The sequence below is a fragment of the Nyctereutes procyonoides genome, unplaced genomic scaffold, assembly GCF_905146905.1.
Source record: "Nyctereutes procyonoides isolate TBG_1078 unplaced genomic scaffold, NYPRO_anot_genome, whole genome shotgun sequence".
Classification (NCBI taxonomy): domain Eukaryota; kingdom Metazoa; phylum Chordata; class Mammalia; order Carnivora; family Canidae; genus Nyctereutes; species Nyctereutes procyonoides.
Genome location: NW_026575028.1, coordinates 7,607,781 through 7,626,665, shown reverse-complemented (window position 1 = coordinate 7,626,665; position 18,885 = coordinate 7,607,781). Strand labels below are relative to the sequence as shown.

The 18,885-nt window shown below is 57.2% G+C and overlaps 2 protein-coding genes across 4 annotated transcripts; one reads left to right on the top strand and one right to left on the bottom strand.

Moving 5' to 3' along the window:
* Nucleotides 1–71: 71 nt before the first annotated feature.
* Nucleotides 72–13,621, top strand: IFFO1 (intermediate filament family orphan 1). Of its 3 annotated transcripts, none has more exons than XM_055315548.1 (9): nt 72–850; nt 4,925–4,985; nt 5,153–5,248; nt 6,337–6,477; nt 7,449–7,606; nt 7,751–7,871; nt 8,148–8,243; nt 11,107–11,237; nt 12,177–13,621. In XM_055315548.1, exons 1-9 carry the CDS (start codon nt 78–80, stop codon nt 12,274–12,276), a joined length of 1,677 nt encoding a protein of 558 aa, XP_055171523.1. In that variant the 5' UTR covers nt 72–77; the 3' UTR covers nt 12,277–13,621. The 3 variants fall into 3 exon arrangements, with proteins under 3 accessions (XP_055171523.1, XP_055171521.1, XP_055171522.1); XM_055315546.1 differs by having other exon boundaries at nt 12,173–13,619; XM_055315547.1 differs by having other exon boundaries at nt 8,151–8,243; nt 12,173–13,618.
* Nucleotides 13,622–14,131: 510 nt separating this feature from the next.
* Nucleotides 14,132–18,088, bottom strand: GAPDH (glyceraldehyde-3-phosphate dehydrogenase). Its single transcript, XM_055315549.1, has 11 exons — nt 18,046–18,088; nt 17,794–17,834; nt 16,150–16,249; nt 15,960–16,066; nt 15,746–15,836; nt 15,518–15,633; nt 15,338–15,419; nt 14,955–15,106; nt 14,787–14,865; nt 14,506–14,687; nt 14,132–14,401 (listed from the first exon to the last, which is right to left on the bottom strand). Exons 2-11 carry the CDS (start codon nt 17,814–17,816, stop codon nt 14,332–14,334), a joined length of 1,002 nt encoding a protein of 333 aa, XP_055171524.1. The 5' UTR covers nt 17,817–17,834; nt 18,046–18,088; the 3' UTR covers nt 14,132–14,331.
* Nucleotides 18,089–18,885: the final 797 nt, after the last annotated feature.

Genomic DNA, 18,885 nt, shown 5'->3' with positions numbered 1-18,885 from the left:
CGCCTCATTGGCTCTTCCCCCTCGCTCTCCATCCCTGCTCCTGTAGCGGTGTCCGTCTCCCAGCAGAAGACGCCACCATGAATCCGTTATTCGGCCCCAATCTCTTCCTCCTGCAGCAGGAGCAGCAGGGCCTGGCCGGGCCGCTGGGGGACCCTCTGGGAGGCGACCATTTCGCCGGGGGAGGGGACGTGTCCCCGTCGTCGCTCGCCCCGGCCGGCCCGGCTGCCTACTCGCCGCCCGGGCCGGGCCCGGCCCCCCCCGCCGCCATGGCTCTCCGCAACGACCTGGGCTCCAACATCAACGTGCTCAAGACCCTGAACCTCCGCTTCCGCTGCTTCCTGGCCAAGGTGCACGAGCTGGAGCGCCGCAACCGGCTGCTAGAGAAGCAGCTGCAGCAGGCGCTGGAGGAGGGTAAGCAGGGCCGGCGGGGCCTGGCTCGCCGCGACCAGGCCGTGCAGACCGGCTTCGTCAGCCCCATCCGACCCCTTGGGCTGCCCCTGAGCGCCCGGCCGGCCGCCGTCTGCACCCCGTCGGCGCGGGTGCTTGGCTCGCCCGCGCGGTCGCCAGCCGGCCCCCTCGTGCCCTCCGCGGCCTGCCACTCGTCGCCCTCCACCTCCACCTCCACCTCCTACTCCTCGTCAGCCCGCTTCATGCCCGGCACCATCTGGTCCTTCTCTCACGCCCGCCGGCTCGGGCCGGGACTGGAGCCCACGCTGGTGCAGGGGCCTGGCCTGTCGTGGGTGCATCCCGACGGGGTGGGCGTCCAGATCGACACCATCACCCCCGAGATCCGCGCGCTCTACAACGTCCTGGCTAAAGTGAAGCGCGAGCGGGACGAGTACAAGCGGAGGTAGGGGACCGGGAAGGTGGGGACCGGGCTCAGCGTCATGCCACACATGGGGCCAGGACGAGGTGTGGGTGCTGGAGAGGACAGCAGTGCGGCCCAAGAATCAAATCAGGGAGGAATAGGAGAGTAAAGTTCCTGCTGTGTAAGGAGGAGCTTGGAGGTAGACCGACGGCACTGGGTACAGGAAGAGGGGAATCCACAGGGAATGCAGAAGTCGCACTCGTGACAGGAAGAAGGATTCTCTAAGCGGAGGATTGTGGGGAATACATATTTTTCTTGTGGCTTTTCTTTCTGTCTCATCTAGGCTGCAGTGTTTGGATGACTGCATTAACTGTGGGGTCGTGTGCTGTGTGAAAGGGACACGCGTTTGAGTGGTCACATCTGGGGTACTAAGCCTCTCCAGGCGCAGCCCTCAGAGCAGTTTTGTGATAGAGGCTCCACATACTGATCAAAAGTAAGAGACAAAGCATAGAGCTTTCGTTTGGGAGTCTAAATGAAATTAGAAGGGAGTCTTAAGGGAGGGGCTGCATCTTGGAGTGGGCGACCCTGCCCTGCTCTGGGTTTCCCAAAGCAATGTCGACGGAAACTGGGAACTTACCCCAGTTCCATATGAAAGGCTCTGGGACCCCAGAACATTGCTCAGAGTAAGTAAAAATAAAATAAAATAAAATAAAATAAAATAAAATAAAATAAAATAAAATAAAATAGAAAACAAGGGGGAAAAGGAATTTGCTAGGGAAAGGGGAAGGGACTGGTAGTTGTCACAGGACTTGTGGAAGCTGGGGGAATCTGTGAAAGTGCAGAGAGCCAAAGGATGACGAAATGTGAATGAAGCCAGCAGAGGAACCAAGTGGGGAAAAGTTGAGAATATGGACACACCCTGTGAGTATAAGGCAGCTGGGGGCCAGGCCCAGTGCTGTCTGAGGAAGACGATTTGGGTTTTCTGCAAGGGACTGGCAGGGTAGCACAACGGGCCAGGGGAAGGGATGTGATGCTAGTGCTGGCTGTATATCAAGTGGATCCCTTAGAGGGTTGATAACCAGGCCATGAGGAAGGAGCATGAACACAGCCAGCCCTCTGTAGACTTGGTGAGGGATGCCATGGTTGAGAAGGAAGATGACAGGTCAGCAGGAGGCTTTATTTTGGGAGCCATCATGGTTAACCTCTTAATAGACTACTCTGACCCCTTGTGGGCAAGCCTGGGAACTACCCTTGCGGCCCAGTGTAGCAGAGATCGGTGTCCTCTGGGGCTTGGCTGAATGCTCCCAGAGATTACCCCAGGGTCTGGGGGCAGCCTTCAGGGATCTGTAACCTGCCAGAGTCTAGCAGATTGCAGACCAGCAGGCTTTCTGAGGTTGAGTCCTGTCCTCATGCTGGCTTCCTTCATCGTAGCCCGTGTTATAAGTGCCTTTGGGAGTCTCAGTTCTTCTAAACCATTCTCCTCTCCATTATTCAGATGCCACCCAGAACCAGCCTGCCCCAGCCCCTGGCCCAGCCCCAGCACCTGCCCCTGCCCCTGCCCTTGCAGGAATTAATTAACATTGCCAGCAGCAGAACACGGACAGTTCTGGAATGCACCCATAACCACAGAAACAACTGCTGTTCTCGGGTATTTGTTTTTTCTTAACTGAAAGAGTGTTTGTCCTTGGTCCAGCTGTCCAGGGCAGCAGAGAGTTATTCCTTGGGGATTGATGAGCTCATCGCTCTGCAGCACGCTGCTGTGCAGAGGGCCCTGCAGCTAGAGTTGTCTGGTACGTGACACTGGCAGTTACTCGTTCCTCCACCCCAGATCCTGTGCCCTCGTTCTGTTCTCTTTAAAACAACACTGAAGCTCCTATCTGTGGCCTGGAAGGCATGGGTAGAGCTTTAGCAGTAAACTGGGAAGAATCTGAGGCCTCCCAGGTTCAATTTTCAGCTCCCCCTGCTGTGTGCAGCCTTGGGTGGATCTCTCCTGGCCTCAGTTTTCCAGCATAGGAATGGCCCCTGCTTCCTCACTTTGCTCAAGGATACCGTTTATTTGGGAGGGAGGTCTTTAGTAAACATAGAATTCATGGAAATGGCTCAAATTCTACCCATGTCAAGGACTTTGTGAGACCAGATTTGAATGGAGGTTGGAAGGAACCTACTCGTGGGAAAGTCAGGCTGGAGAACAGAGAATTCTAGTAAGCATCCAGGGGCGCCTTGGCTGGCTCAGGCAGAAGAACACGCGACTCTTGACCTCAGGGTCAAGTGGGTCTTGAGCCCCACTTTGGATGTAGAGTTACTGAAAATAAATAAATAAATAAATAAATAAATAAATAAATAAACAAACAAACAAACAAACAAACTTTCAAGAATTCTAGTAAGTTTCCATATGAATTATTTTCAGATTAAAACAACAACAACAACAACAACAACTCTAAGGTTTTGTTCACCTCAATCTTTCCCTAACTTCCTTATTTAAATTTCTACCTGAATTTGTTGCTTCCTGCCCTTCCCAGTGCATCTTGCCCAGGGCTATTGTCCCCTTGCCAGTCTTGCTTCCTCCAGGGACTCACAGACTCAGGGGTATGAGGGCACTGAATCCCACACCTGCAGGCTGTCAATGAAAAAACCCACAGGCCCAGAAAAGATAAAGTCTTATCTATGTAAAGATATAACTTGATGCTGCTAGAGCCCCTCCCCGGCCCTGACTAACTGATGGAGAATGCTAGAGCAAAAGAAGGAAGGACATGGGGACAGCGGGGAAGGGTGGGCAGAGGGCCAAGAGGCTGGGGAGCTGGGTTGTGTGATGGGCCGGCAGGGTGGTGGCCAGGCTGGCTCCATGAGGAGGGGCACTTGCTGATGTAGAGGAGTTATTTTTAGGAGCACTGCAATGCAGAGCCCAGTGAGGAGCAGGAGGGCATGGAAGGAAGAGGCTGCGGGCAGAGCCCAGGAAGGGAGAGGGGGGGTGAGGTGGGAGATGGAGGAGTAAGTCCCACGTCTGCAGAATCTGTCTGTCGGTCAGCCTTTCGTATTCATGCTATCCTTTTTGCAGCCTCTGGCTCCCTTTCTGATCCTAATCCTGTGGCTTCTCTTGTACCATGGCTTCCTTCCTCAGCCTGGAAGAAGTGGCAGGAGGTGATAGGCTGTCTGAGTGGAGGCTGTGTGAGTGGGGTCTGGGCACCCTAGCAGGCCCCTGAAACCCTCCGCATTGTGCTGTCCCCAGCACTGTCCTACCGCCTCTGCGCTGCCATGGCCTTTGCACTGGCTTGCCAGGGACTCACGTCCGGGGAGAACCCTAGCCCTACGCAGCAGAGCCTGCCTGTGGCCAAGGGGGCCTCTTTTCTGCTTGTGGTCCTAGTCCTGGAATTCCAGGAGATGCCGCTTCTGGTTCCTACCCATCGGGTTGGCAGAGGTGCTTTTCTGTACTTTGATTTCCCTACCCTCGGGTTTTGGGTGTCTGGGAACCCCAGCTTTCCACCGCCTTCACACCTCAGGGCCAGCCCCATCACCTCTCCACTGCTCACTTTCAGGGGCTCTGTGTGGGCCTTTTCTGGAGCTTGCAGAGGACAGACTTTCAGTGTCTGCTCCCAGGCTCTTGACCTACCCTGTGGATGTGGTGTATGTCCTGCAGCTGCTTCTCTGGTGTTAAGTGGCACCATGAGAGGCAGGGCAGTGGGCTAGAGGAGCCCTGGTCTGGTGCGGGCAGGAGGCAGGAGACTGGATCTGTGCCACCGAAGGTGGGGGGCCGGGCTGGTGGACCACAGTGGGGAGAAGGCCAGCCAAGCAGCTGGCTGGGCCAGGGCCTGAGAGGGACAGGCGTTGCAAGGGCGCAGAGTGGTAGCAGTTGCTCTTAAATCCAGTTCCTGGGGCATGGCCTAGAGGTTCTGGGAAGGCAGCTGGTGAGCTTGCACTTGCCAGGAGGCGCGGAGCCACCCAACAGCTGCAGCTGGCCACCCACAGACTGGCCAGCCATTCCTGTCCACAGCCCCTGTGCATCTAGGGCACGAGACCTAGAGTAAGAGAGGCCTGAGCCAGAGAGGTGGGAGGCAGGGAGCTGTGGGGCGGGGTGGGACCCCACACCTATATTCCCTCCCCGTCCCCCATGTCTGCCAGGTGGGAAGAGGAGTACACTGTGCGGATACAGCTGCAGGAGCGAGTGAATGAGCTCCAGGAGGTGAGGGCTGCCCACCACTGTGTTCCCTCCACCCTCCCTCCTCGGCCCCTAGCAACCCGGCCCCTAGCAACCCCCCAGACCCTGTCCTCCCCTGGCCCTTCCTTGTCTTCACCTGCATTCTGCATCGACAGCACCACTAACAGGCAGGGCTTTCTCCCCAACTGCAGGAAGCCCAAGAGGCTGATGCCTGCCAAGAGGAGCTGGCCATGAAGGTGGAGCAGTTGAAAGCTGAGCTAGTGGTCTTCAAGGGGCTCATGAGCAATGTGAGTGCAGCCACCTCACGCCTGAGACCAGACAGATAAGGCCTTTCTGGTTTGGGCCTGTTGGTTTCCTGGACCCCATCCTCACCCACTTCATTTAAAAAAAAAATTTTTTTTTAGATTTTATTTATTTATTAATGAGAGAGAGAGAGAGAGAGAGAGTGAGAGAGAATGGCAGAGACACAAGCAGAGGGAGAAGCAGGCTTCACGCAGGGAGCCCGATGTGGGACTCGATTCCCGGTCCCCAGGATCATGCCCTGGGCTGAAGGTGGCGTTAAGTGGCTGAGCCACCTGGGCTGCCCTCCTCACCCACTTCACTATGCTTCCATCTACCTCTGCCTGTCCCTACGCCACCCTCGTTCAAAAGGAAAAGAAGGGGGCACCTGGCCAGCTTGGTTGGTTAAGTGACTGCCTTCAGCTCAGGTCATGACTCCAGGGTCCTGGCATCGAGCCTGCTTTGCCCTCTCCCTCTGCTCCCTACTTGTGTTCTCTGTCTCTGCCACAAATAAATAAGTAAAATCTTTTTAAAAAGAGAAAGGAAAAGAAGTAACAAAAGGCTCGGTGTCGTATCCAAGAGGCACTATGGCCTCCATCATAAGTAGAGGTTGTCAAGCGGTTAGTTAAGAACCCAGAGCCCAGCTCTGTGGTGTGGCCTTGGTGAATTCCTTCACCGCTCTGCCTCTGTGTCCTCCTCTGTGGAATGGGATAATAAAGGCATGTACTTTGCAGAGTGACTGTGGAGATTGTAATGCTCTTAGGACCGTGCTGGCACAGACTTAATGCTGAATGAGTGTTAGCCATTCTTCTTCTTCTGGCAATATTTCCTCCACTTTTGTAACACCCAGTGGTCTCACTGGGAGCATCAGTTCTAGGAGGGAGCCCCTGTGGGTTCTGGGCTGTGCCCTCCAGGGCTCCCTGTCCAACCAGGGGGTCTGTGGCATGAGCAGCCCATGAGTGCTGCAGGGAGGGCATTCAGGAAGAGGGGGCCATGGTGGTGTGTGACTGGAAAGATGAGGATCTTGCCAGGGCCATCCTGGGGCTCGTCTAGGGTACTGGCTGCCCTCTCACTGCACCCTACCTTCCCTGGACAGAACCTGTCTGAGCTGGATACAAAGATCCAGGAAAAGGCCATGAAGGTAGATATGGACATCTGTCGCCGCATTGACATCACTGCCAAACTGTGTGACGTGGCCCAGCAGCGCAACTGCGAGGACATGATCAAGATATTCCAGGTGAGGGGGTGGGGCTGCCCACAGGCCCTGGGCCCCTGCCCACGCCTGCCCGGTGCCTCAGCTCCTCACGGGAGGGGGGCGCAGGCAGGGTCCTTCCTTCATCCTCCTGGGGGGCCCCACCCCGGCAGTGGGGGCCCTCCGTGGGACTAGGCTGGGGGGCAAGAAGAGCCTCTGAAGAGAAGGTTCGGAAGCCATCTCTAACGCCGTCTCCCCCTCCCTCTCTCCCCCTCTGTCCGCCTCCTCTCCTCTCTTCCTTTCATCTTCTCTTGCTTCCTCCACAGAAGAAGCTGGTTAGTTTGGCTCTCATGCAAGCTTTTGAATGTCCCGTCCCGGTTTCTCAGCCACCCTGGCCTTTGGCCATCAGTTTTGACCTGCTGGGCTATTGGACCCAGACTTCTCCCATCTCCGTTCTCCTTGCTCTTCCTCCACCTTTTCTCTATCTCGTTCCCTCTTTGCTCCATTTCTTTCTGCCCCTTCTCTGGCTTCCCAGATCTGGACATGAGACTCAGGTTCTCCTTTGTATACACCGCGTCCTCCTCTTCCTTGCAGCCTGAAACTTGCCTTTTGGTTCCGTCATCTCATTAGAAAGGCTTTTTTTTAATTTTTATTTTTTTAGCAAACAAATCCTCCGTAGTCATTCTGCACATCTACCGTGGGTGCCTCAGGGCCATTTCTCCCCTGGTCTTACTGCCCTATTTTCTCTGTTTCTTCTTTTTCTTCCTTCTCAGTCTGCAGCCCTGTCCCCATCTGTGTCTATCCGCCTGTCTCTCGGTAATTCCGGTGTCTGTTGCTGTCTTCGTAACTGTGTCTTCTCTCTCTGTCCCTGTCTACCCCACCCTCCCGCTGGTTCACGCTTCTCTGCTCCCTCCCCACCCCCAACCCCCCAACCCAACCCCTGCCGGCACCCATCCGCCCTTCTCCTCATGCACCCGGCCTCGTCTCTGTAGTCTCTGCACTTGTCTCCCATTAAGGTCCCATCCATGGGGGGGCGGAAGCGGGAGCGCAAGGCTGCCATCGAGGAGGACACCTCCCTGTCGGAAAGTGATGGGCCCCGCCAGCCCGATGGGGATGAGGAGGAGAGCACAGCCCTCAGCATCAACGAGGAGATGCAGCGCATGCTCAACCAGCTGTGAGTCCTGAGTCCTGCAGGCCCACCTCTAGCAGCCCCCATCCCGAGGCCGGAGCCCCCACTACCCACCTCCCACCCCCAACAGTGGCCCTCCTCTGGCAGAAAGGCCCCCACCCTCCTTGACGGCGGGTTCCCTGTCTCTAGGAGGGAGTATGATTTTGAGGACGACTGTGACAGCCTGACTTGGGAGGAAACTGAGGAGACCCTGCTGCTTTGGGAGGATTTCTCAGGCTATGCCATGGCAGCCGCAGAGGCGCAGGGAGAGGTAATGGCCCCTCTCTCCTCTCTGCCTTGGGGCCCCGCCAGGCCTGCCCCCCACCTCAAGGTGGACGTCCTGTCCCCTCCCCCTCCTCCCTGCAGTCGCTGCTTTCCCTCTGTGGCCTCCATCCTCTACCTGCTTCTCCCCTTCTCCTTTATCCTCTCCACCGTCTCTAGCTTCCTTTAACCTTTCTCTCTCTCTCTCTTTCCCGCCTCGGCCCTATGCAACACCCCCATCCCACCCTCCCCTCTGGCCTTGCCCTTGCTTCCCTGTCTGCTCCAGCAGCAGGAAGACAGTTTGGAGAAGGTGATTAAAGATACAGAGTCCCTGTTCAAGACCCGGGAAAAAGAATATCAGGAAACCATTGACCAGATAGAGGTAAGGCTGGGGGTTGAAGCTGTGACCCCAAGGGTTCCAGACACCAGACCTTTCCCTCTCTCTCTTTTGTGGGGCTGGAGCCTTAAGACCTCAGTCTCTGGAGGGGGGGTGGACAGATGTGGGTTCTTTTTTTTTTTTTTTTAAGATTTTATTTATTCATGAGAGACACAGGGAAAGAGAGGCAGAGACACAAGCAGAGGGAGAAGCAGGCTCCATGCAGGGAGCCCGATGCGGGTCTCGATCCCGGGTCTCCAAGATCAGGCCCTGGGCTGAAGGTGGTGCTAAACTGCTGAGCCACCCGGGCTGCCCCAGATGTGGGTTCTAGTCTCAGCCCTGTCACTTACTTTCTGCTGCTCCTGCTTCTAATGGGCTACTTCCGCTCTCTGAGCCTATTTCTTTATTTGTCAAGTGGGGTCTGAATCGCAACCCCCTCACAAGCTGGTCTGAAAATCAAATTAAATGAGGCAATGAGCTGAGGGCAGTGCCTGCCTCCTAGTAAGCATGCTGCATGGCGGTTTTACAATTATCAGTAGTACTGTCCGGGTGATAGCAGCGGCTACTAAGTAGACTGTGACTTTTCTGTTTCCTAGCTCAGCTCTTCAGCTGATGGAGGAACCTCTGTTGTCATTCCCTAGCCGGGAGGGAGCAGGCAAGGGAAGCAGTGCTCTAAGTTAGAGCTAGGCCTGCAGCCACTGAGGGAGGTTTGTGATGCTTTGGGTGGAGGGGCGGCCTCCTGCTCACAGGGAGGGCCCTTCGCTTAGGGAAGAGGCTGTGGGCCTGGAACTCTCAGCCTCTCTTCAAGCCCATGTAGCATATTTATATACTTGCTGCTGTCACACTGCCTGCATTTTGAGAAGGAAGTTGACAGATGATTTTTCTACATGTGTGTTCTCCCAACACATATCACATGGTCTTGCTTCTTTAAACCACCTGTTTTGTCTCTTGCCCAGGCAGACAGAGGCTGAGTGTTTTTTTTTTTTTTTAAGACTTTATTTATTTATTCATGAGAGCTACACATAGAGGGAGGCAGAGACATAGGCAGAGGGAGAAGCAGGCTCCACACAGGGAGCCCAATGTGGGACTCCATCCCTGGTCTCCAGGATCACGCCCTGGGCTGAAGGCGGTGCTAAACCGCTGAGCCACCCAGGCTGCAGCCACGTGTCTGCTCCCCGATGAGGAGGGGGTGGGGAGCCACTTGTTTTCCATCCACTTGCTGACACCCACGTGGCAGTCTTCTTCTCTTGCAGTGAGATGGTGTTAGGAGAGGTGTTGGGAGAGCTGACGGGGTGTGGGGGGCATTAGGTGCAATGTTGGCCCTGGTGACCCCGGGGTGACTGGGATGAAGGCAAGGTGCATTTCCCATTATCAGTGGTAAAGCCAGGGCCAGGTGAGGGTGGGAAGGAGCTCCTGCTGTCCTTTCTGCTTCCTCTCCATTGAGTCCCAGCCCTATGCCGCCCTCTGGTCACAGAGCAAGGCTGCGATTTTCAGTGGAGGCTGTTGGACACCTCCTAGCGTGTGGTGGCTGCCTTCCCTCACCCCTGCTTTAGACGTGTGAGATAAATAAGGGGACACACACAGAAACATAGCGGCAACTGGTGGAGATCTAGCCTTGTCTTTGTATAGAATACATTTGCTTCATTTCCTTCTTTCCTGTCCTAGTGAGTGATGGCCTCTGGAAGCTAGCCCCTTCCCCTCCTGCTCCCCTGAGCTAGAGAAACTGGGGTGAGGCAGCAGCCCATCTGAACAAAAGGTGGTAACCCCCGGTTGTCTTCCTGGATTGAGTGGTGGGTGGGCATGTCCTGCTGCTCTGGCTTGCTACCGTGTCTCAGCTCTGGAGTCAAGGCTGCCAGCCAAGCTGTATCTACTGGGGCTCCCGATGCACCCAGGCCACCATCTCTTCTGTCTGGCCCTGTGACCCATTTGTTTCTTCCTCTGAGTTCCCATCCTCTCCCTGTCTAGTTTGGATTAGTTCTGGGTGGTTTCCTCTATCCAAGTTGGATTATTCATGGGTAGTTTCCTACCCTTTCTCTGCTCTCAGGCAGCCAGGCCAATCTCCTTCAAGCAATTTTATTCAGCCTCTCCTTTTGGCCCCTGTCCTTTGTACCCCAAACAAAGAGAGGTCCAGATTGACTCTGGCCCAGATCTTTTCCGCCTTTGCCACGCCTCTCAGCTCTACCTCTGTGAAGGAGGCCGTATTTCCTTGATTCTGAGCCCCCATTTTCTCACGAACGAACGTTTCCTGAATGGGGATACATCTTAGAACCAATAGGACACTGGCTGTGGCCGCATTCTTTCTGTTAGATGCTGAGTCGGCTCACAGGTGAGACAAGAGGGTACTAAGGAGAGGATTGAGCCTCTTCCAGCAGAGCAAGCGGGAGGGCCCCCTTTGTGCTGTGCTATGTCCTGGGGGTCACTAAGTGATTTCCCTATCAGGGTGCTGGGCATGCACAGGCAGAGATGAATACGACCCGTGGCTGGGCTCCTGGGAGCACCTGAATGAGAGAGGGAGACAGATGGGGTGCAACCTTGTACAGGGCCATGTGGGAAGCCCGGTGAGGGGGCAAGGCTGTGCGCAGACGGCCGCCGGGCTCTCTGTTCTGCTCACATGTACGTTCCTCTCAGAGAGGGTCCGTAGCAGAGGCCTCTGCCTTCCTCCATAGGCAGAGATTCCCAGGACAACTAGGAGGAATGAGAGTACACTGGGTGCCTTCTGACTTGGCCTGGCTTATTTTTAATCTGAGCCCTCACCCACGGCCGCCTGCCACCCCCCACTCCCCAGTGGTGTTCTTGGTGTGTTAGCTTCCTGGGAGTTTGGGGCAAGGACAACGCTGACCTGGGTGGCCCTGCCCTGCCCCTGCCACAGCTGGAGCTGGCCACAGCTAAGAATGACATGAACCGACACTTGCATGAATACATGGAGATGTGCAGTATGAAGCGAGGCTTGGACGTGCAGATGGAGACCTGCCGCCGGCTCATCACACAGTCTGGAGACCGGTGAGGACCTCCCCTGGAGTGGGGGCTTGGCCTGCCTTCTTCCGCGTCTTCCTCCTAGGGTGCGCACGGGCGGGGCAGGGGAGTGGTGGACCAGAGGCCCCGTGACCCTGAGACCCCATGCATCGTGATGAGAGGCCCTTAGAGGCCACCTGGTATGTCAGGCCAGCCCGACAACCTTCTCTCCCTTAGCAGGCGGATAAGGGGTGTGTGCCCATTTGTGGCTGGACAGCCCAAACCTCCCAATGCCACTAACCCTGGTGGTTCCCCTGGTTAGGAGCAGCTAAAAATTGGCAGGGAACAGAAGAGGTGTGGGGGCAGATTTTTATCTAAAGCCAGGGCTACAATTGGTGCATTTAACCCTGTTTAAGCTCTACCTCTACAAAAAAGTAAATTTTAAAAAGTCACAAAAATACTAGACAGAGTAGATTTAGATAGACATAAATCAAGTCTGTGCACTCGGGCTCAGGCAACCTCTCTCATACTATGATTTAAGATACTTCTTTTTAAATTAAATTAAATTTATTTGAGAGCAAGCAAGTGAGCACAGCAGGGGGAGAGGGAGAGGGAGACTCCCCGCTGAGCAGGGAGCCAGACATGGGGCTCGATCCCAGGACCCTGGGATCACGACCTGGGCCGAGGGCAGATGCTTAACTGACTGAGCCACCCCGCAATTTGAGATATTTCTGAACTCTGAGCCTCCCAGAGTCCACAGGATAAAGACAGGGACCATATCCCGTCAGAGTGGGGTAGAAGAGCTTTCTCCCTTCCCTGCTTCCCTCACCCTGCGGCCACCCTCACCTCTGTGGCCCTCCTGTCCTTGCCTGAGATGGTGCTCACAGGCCCGCCTGAGAATAAAGTCACGGGAAAGAGGAATGCCAGCCTCAGCAGTATGCCTTCTTGCCTGCCCCAAGGTGACAACTGGTGTTTTTTTCTAGAAAGTCTCCTGCTTTCACTGCGGTCCCGCTTAGCGACCCGCCGCCACCACCGCCAAGTGAGGCTGAGGACTCCGATCGCGATGTCTCATCTGATAGCTCCATGAGATAGGGACCTACCTCCAGCTTGGTGTCCTGGGGCCCCCACCCTGCTGGGAACTCACCGAGGCAGAGGGGGGTTCACAGAAGGGGAACATCATTCTTCCGGCCACACCAAGCCTTGCCCCTGGGGACTGGGGCGCTCCTTCCTCAGCCTTCCTGCCTGGTCCTTAGCCTCCAGGGCCTTAAGGTGTCTGGAGTGAGGCTCAGCCCGCCCGTCCCAGGCGACTCCCACCACAGCTGGGGCTCTGCTGCCTTCATGCGTGGGTGTCTGCTACTTTCTCATCTTTAAAATCCTGCCAGAGCAATTGTGGCTCCTTACTTTCTCCACTGAGTAAGGAATGTGGTTGTCAGAGCTTCCTTCCATCTCTGGCCTCGAGCCAGCTGGCTGATTCTGTACTGGTGCTAACTGGCCCAGGTACTGGTATGAAGTGGATTAGGCTGGATGTTCTATGGCTTATAAACACATGCAGTGGGAGGAGGACAGACTGGGTAGGCTGTTCTGTCCTCCCTCTGTCGTTCAAGTGCTCACTGCCGTCTGCCCGTGGATGGCAGAGACAGCTGCGACCCTTCCTTCACCGAGCCTGGGTCCAGGCAGCTTCTCAACCTGACTGGGTGCAGTGTTGTGGAGGGAAGTGGAAGCCCTTGCTTGTTTCCCAGTCAACGCTGAGTGGCAGAGAAAAAGGTGAAGCTACTTGTGTATGTGTGTGCGTGCGTGTGTGCGTGCATGTGTATGCGCTCAGGGTCTTAGTCTCTTCAAGAATCCATTGGAGATCTGTCTCCTCCGTGTCTGTCATACAGTGAGGGGCAATAGGCTAAGAAGATGTCCCAGACTGGGAAGAGGTTGGGAGAAACTGGAGACCTGGCAAGGAGGGAGGACTTGTCAGCCTAACTGCCTGAGGAAGGCTGAGCTGACATTGGAATGGAATCTTTAATAATAACCTGGAGAGTATTTACTGAACACTTGTGTGTCACTGTTTGAAGCACTTTCTGGTGCTGGCTACACAGTCCCTTCTGGGAGGTACGCACTGTTCATCACCTTACACGTGAGCAGGTACAAAGTAAGGCGGGGAGGTTGTAAGGAACTTGCCCCAGTGGAGGCTCCAGTGGCAGAACTGGGGCCTCCATCTGTGGCTGAGGCCAGCCTGTGCTTCCACCCCTGAAGCCCTCACCCAGGGAGATGGCACGGATTCCCTCAACGTGTCCCGAGAAAGTACTAGAGGTGGACATTACCCTCCCTTTCCTGACCACTTACCACAGTGCTTAATACAGCCACAGAATGTAATCCTTCCAGACCTGCAGGGGCTGGGCACTGGCTTATCTTGCAGATGCGAGTAACCAGGGCACGCATACCAGTAACTTACTCCAGATCTCACAGCTGTGAGGCAGTGGAATTTGCACCCTGGCAGTCATTATACTCCACACTGCTAGGGCTCCACTTCACAGTGGCCAGGTAACCCAGCCCGGCCAAGGCTGTTAGATTTGCTAGCCCAATTCCAAAGCCCTGATTTCTCTGCAAGGTTACCCTCCAGGGGGCTGCAGACAGTACAGCTCTCAGAGCTGGCCAGGTATCTGGCGACAAAATGGACTGGTCCTCTGAAGTAGCCATGCAGGATCCTGTAGCACCAGGGGCCTCAGAGGGATACTAAGCCATAGTGAAGAGCAACAGCCCTTGGTAGGGAGTGCTGTGTGCACGCAGTCGTGAAGGATGCCTTCTGTTAGGTGAGGCCCATGGCTGAGTTTTGCCGGTTAGAGTAGGCTGGACTGACCTCTCTTTGGCACACAGCCTAGCTCCCCTCCCCTTTACCCCAGACCCTGTAATAAGCTAAAAAAAACAAAACACAAAACTCCCAAAGACTTGGCTGGGTACAGTATACTTTATTGATGGTACATGACAAGGTAGGGCTCCCCAAGCCCCTCCCCTTCCTCGGGGTCTAGGATGTAAATTGGAGGTCAGGAGATTCTCAGTGCGTTGGGGGATTAAGTTGGGGCAGGGACTCCCCAGCAGCTGAGGGCCTCTCTCTTCCTCTTGTTCTTGCTGGGGCTGGTGGTCCAGGAGGCTCTTACTCCTTGGAGGCCATGTGGACCATGAGGTCCACCACCCGGTTGCTGTAGCCGAATTCGTTGTCATACCTGGAAGGAGATCAAGAATTAAAGCCCATTTTCCTGAACCGGTCACCAGAGGGCGCCAGACTCCTACTGCTTTCCTAGGTGCTGCTCCACACCGGGCCACTTACCAGGAAATGAGCTTGACAAAATGGTCATTGAGGGCAATGCCAGCCCCGGCGTCGAAGGTGGAAGAGTGGGTGTCACTGTTGAAGTCACAGGAGACAACCTGGTCTTCAGTGTAGCCCAGGATGCCCTTGAGGGGGCCCTCCGATGCCTGCTTCACTACCTTCTTGATGTCATCATATTTGGCCTAATGAGGTAGAAATGAGATGCTTATTCAAGGTCCAATTTTGCGGTTTTCCCTGGGACACTAATCCCTAAGCCACCACCTTTTCCAGGTGATACTTACAGCTTTCTCCAGGCGGCAGGTCAGATCCACAACTGACACATTGGGGGTGGGGACACGGAAGGCCATGCCAGTGAGCTTCCTATAGATGGGAGGGGGCGGAAGCAGGGTCAGCGCCATTCCCCCTGGCCCCCCAGATGCCCAGGGCAGAACAGCAGCAAGGAACCTCACCCGTTAAGCTCAGGGATGACCTTGCCCACAGCCTTGGCGGCGCCAGTGGAAGCAGGGATGATGTTCTGGGCAGCCCCTCGGCCGTCACGCCACAGCTTCCCAGAGGGGCCGTCCACGGTCTTCTGGGTGGCAGTGATGGCATGGACGGTGGTCTGGAGACAAGAGGGAAGGAGTGAGGGCCTGCCAGTAGTCATCGCCTCACCGACCCTTTGGCCTTCCTCTTAGGAAGAGTTTAGGGATAGAGTGACTGGACCTCAGAACCCCCAATGCCCCATAGCCCCCACAGCCCAGGATCATGTTCTAAGTGGGGAAAACAATGTAGTCCAACAATGTAGTCCCAAGTAAGAAATGAGGGGCCTAGGCACTTTCCCCATCACTCATACCATGAGGCCCTCCACGATGCCGAAGTGGTCATGGATGACTTTGGCTAGAGGAGCCAAGCAGTTGGTGGTGCAGGAGGCATTGCTGTGAAGAGGGAGGCAAGTCAAGGTCAAGCAAGTCCATCCTGGAACATGCACAAGTACTATGGGACTGCTTCTCCACTCCCCTCCTGCCATACCTACCTGACAATCTTGAGAGAGTTGTCATACTTCTCGTGGTTCACGCCCATCACAAACATGGGGGCATCAGCAGAAGGAGCAGAGATGATGACTCTCTTGGCCCCGCCCTTCAAGTGAGCCTGCAGTAGGAGTCATTATGATCCAGGGGCTCCCTTTCCTGGTCTACATCCGTACTCCGTACCAAATCCCAGGGTCACCCTTCTCCACCTTTATAGTCTCCCTGGCACTCACCCCAGCCTTCTCCATGGTGGTGAAGACCCCAGTGGACTCCACAACATACTCAGCACCAGCATCACCCCATTTGATGTTGGCGGGATCTCGCCTACGAGGGAAGACAAAGATGCCAGGTTCAGAGACAGAAGGTACCATGAACCTTGAGGTGGTCACCCCATCCTAGTATCTTCCCTCAAAGCAAACGTCTCCCTGTTGTGTCTTGCACACTTACTCCTGGAAAATGGAGATGGACTTTCCGTTGATGACAAGTTTCCCGTTCTCAGCCTTGACTGTGCCGTGGAATTTGCCGTGGGTAGAATCATACTGGAACATGTACACCTGGAGGGAACAAGGGAGGGCATTGACGGGCTGCGCTTCAGCCAGGCTCGGCTCCCTAGCTCAGCTGCAGGGGCAGCACTCACCATGTAGTTGAGATCAATGAAGGGGTCATTGATGGCGACAATATCCACTTTGCCAGAGTTAAAAGCGGCCCTGGTGACCAGGCGCCCAATACGGCCAAATCTGAGGACAAAAGGTGAGACAGAATGAGGTAGGGGCATGGAAGCAGCCCCAGGCCAACTTACTCTCTTCCAGAGGTTAGGAGATGGCACTTCCCAGCCACCAGGAAGTCCCAAGAAGTCTAATTTTATCTTTCTGGGCAACCTTGCCAGGACACCCTGGCCAAAAAGTGAAACCTGCCCCAAGGGGTGATCAGATTCTTGCTCAACTCGCCAGTCCCCACAAAGAACAGCAGCAGTGCAGGGCCCGGCTCTGGCCACTCCCACGTCCAGGTGCATGGTGTTTATCACCCCCCACTAGCTGTGCCCTGAGAAATGCTTGTTCTCGTCTGGCGGACGTTCAGGATACACCCTCTGGGCAGCAAAGAGGTGCACACTTGGCATCACCAAGCTCAAAGGGCAAGAGTAAAGGTCAGAAACTAACTGGCCATGGAAAGCCCATTCCTTCCTCCAAAAGAGAAAGGGAAAAAAGGAGTAGTTCTCAACCCCCTAATCTCATGGTTCCAGTTTGCTAAGCCCTCTGCTAAACATCAGGCTTGAAGCAGCAGATGGGTGGGCGTGGGCGTGGGGGGCAGGTGGGGGAGGTAGAAGACTAGAAGCCCAGGCCCCGCTGCAAAAAGGTCAGGCAGCTATATTTAACCCCAGATTAGGACGAGGGGGGATCTGATTTCTGGGAGATGGAATGGGGAGAAGGGCAGGATTCCCAAGGCTCACGGACACCTAATCCTCCCAGTGACCTTTCTAGCCTGGCCCTTAGGGTTGGGTCAGCTCCGGGCGTGGGTGAAGAGAGCTTCCAGGAAAGCCAAGGTGCAGGAAGGGGCTGCCGCCTCAGGAGCCATCTTGTGGCGCAAAATCTCTGACTGCCCATGACTCAGCTCCCCCAACATGGCACTGAGCTGCGCTACCACACCTCTTTTTCTCTCTAGAGAAAGGAAAAGGGGCAAAAAAAAAAAAAAAAGAAAAAGAAAAAAAGACAGGAGGGCACCCTTGGATCCTTGTTCCTAATCCCCCAGAGAATGTTCTAGGAGGAGCATCCCCAAGGGAAGTCGCCGGCAGCCTAGGGATGGTCCGCGGGCAGGTCTGCAGCCCCGCCCCACCTGGTTTCCGGGGCGCCGGCGACCGCACCCCGCGGGCCCGGAGCAGGGCTGAGTCACGGGCGAGCAGCAGCGGAGCGCTACGGGAGCTTCCCTAACGGCGGTTCCTGCGCTTCCTCCCCGGTTGCAACATGGCGGCCGGGTGACCGCAAGCGGGCTGCGCACCCCGCCGGCCCGGGCATCCCGGGGCCCCCCCGCTTGGGGGGCGGGGGCGGGGGAGGGGCGCACCGCGGCACGTGACCCCGCAGGGCGCGAAAGCGAAGAAAGCGGCCGGGGGATCAAGGGGGCGGCTGCTAAGCCGGGCGGCGGGTGGGAGGGAGGCCGCGCCGGGGGCCACGAGGCCGTCAGCGGCGGCGCCTCGCGGGTCCCGGGGCCGACCTTGAGTTCTCCTTGGGGGGGGGGTAGGACCACCGCGCCACGCTCCCACGCACCCGGCCCGCGGCCCCGAACTCACCCGTTCACTCCGACCTTCACCATCGTGTCTCGGGGACGCGGCTGCGGACAGAGGGGGGCGAGCATGAGGCGCGGGGCGGTGCGCCCCCCCCCCCGGCCTCCATTCCCACCCCGCGCTCGGGCACGTCCGTCCGCCCCCCGCGCGCCTCCCGCCCCGCAGTGCCGAGGTGCGGCCGGGTACGCGGGGCCCCGCGAGGCGCCGGGCTCCTGGGGCTCCCCGCGGCTCCGGTCGGCGGGGCCCGGCCGGCCTTACCTGGCCCTGCTCCAGGAGACGCGGCTGCCTGTGGGACCGGGAGGAGCAGAGAGCGCCGGCGGAGGCTGCGGGCTCAATTTATAGCGCCGGGCCCGGCGGGGGGGCGGGGGGGCGCGGGCCCCGCCTCCCGCCCGCTCGCCCAGTCGCGGCCCGAGGGCGCGGAGGCCTGAGCTACGTGCGCCCGTAAAGCCGCGAGTAGCCGGGCCCCCCGCTTTTTTTTTTTTTTTTGGACGCGTCTGCGGCCCCCAGCGCGCACGCACCCAGCGTGTGGGCCGGGGACGGAGTGGGGGAGGGGACGGAGACCGGCCCGGTGGAGGCGGCGAGCTCCGAGGGAGCTCTGCGGGCCGCGAGGCCGGCTCCTGGGGACGACGGAGGGCCTCCGGGAGCCGGGGCCGTTAGCGTTGCTGCACGGATGGCACGGGGGGGCCCTGGGAGCTGGCGGGATGGGGAACCGGAGCCGGGGCCCCTCGCCGCTGCACGCCGCCACCCCCGTCCCCTTTTTTTCGGAGACTGAGAGGCGGGAGGCCTGAGACACTTCTCCAGGCTCTGCGGTAGTGACGGGGGATCCGCGGAGGAGAGGGCCCGCGAGGGGTCAGCCCGCCGTCCGCCGGGCCCGGCCCAGCCCCCACTTCCCCCGCCCCCGGGCCCTGGCTCCCGGCCCCTGTGGGCCGGGGACCTGGGCTGGCGCAGGGCAGGGGGGCCTGGAGGCTCGGGGGGCGGCTCGGAGGCGGCCGACGGTGGGGGCGCCCTGCACTGAAGGTCACGCTGCCCTGCGAGCTGGAGGACAAACCGGGCCGTGTGTGCACCAGCTGCTGGCCCCCAGGCGGGGCTGGGCCCGGG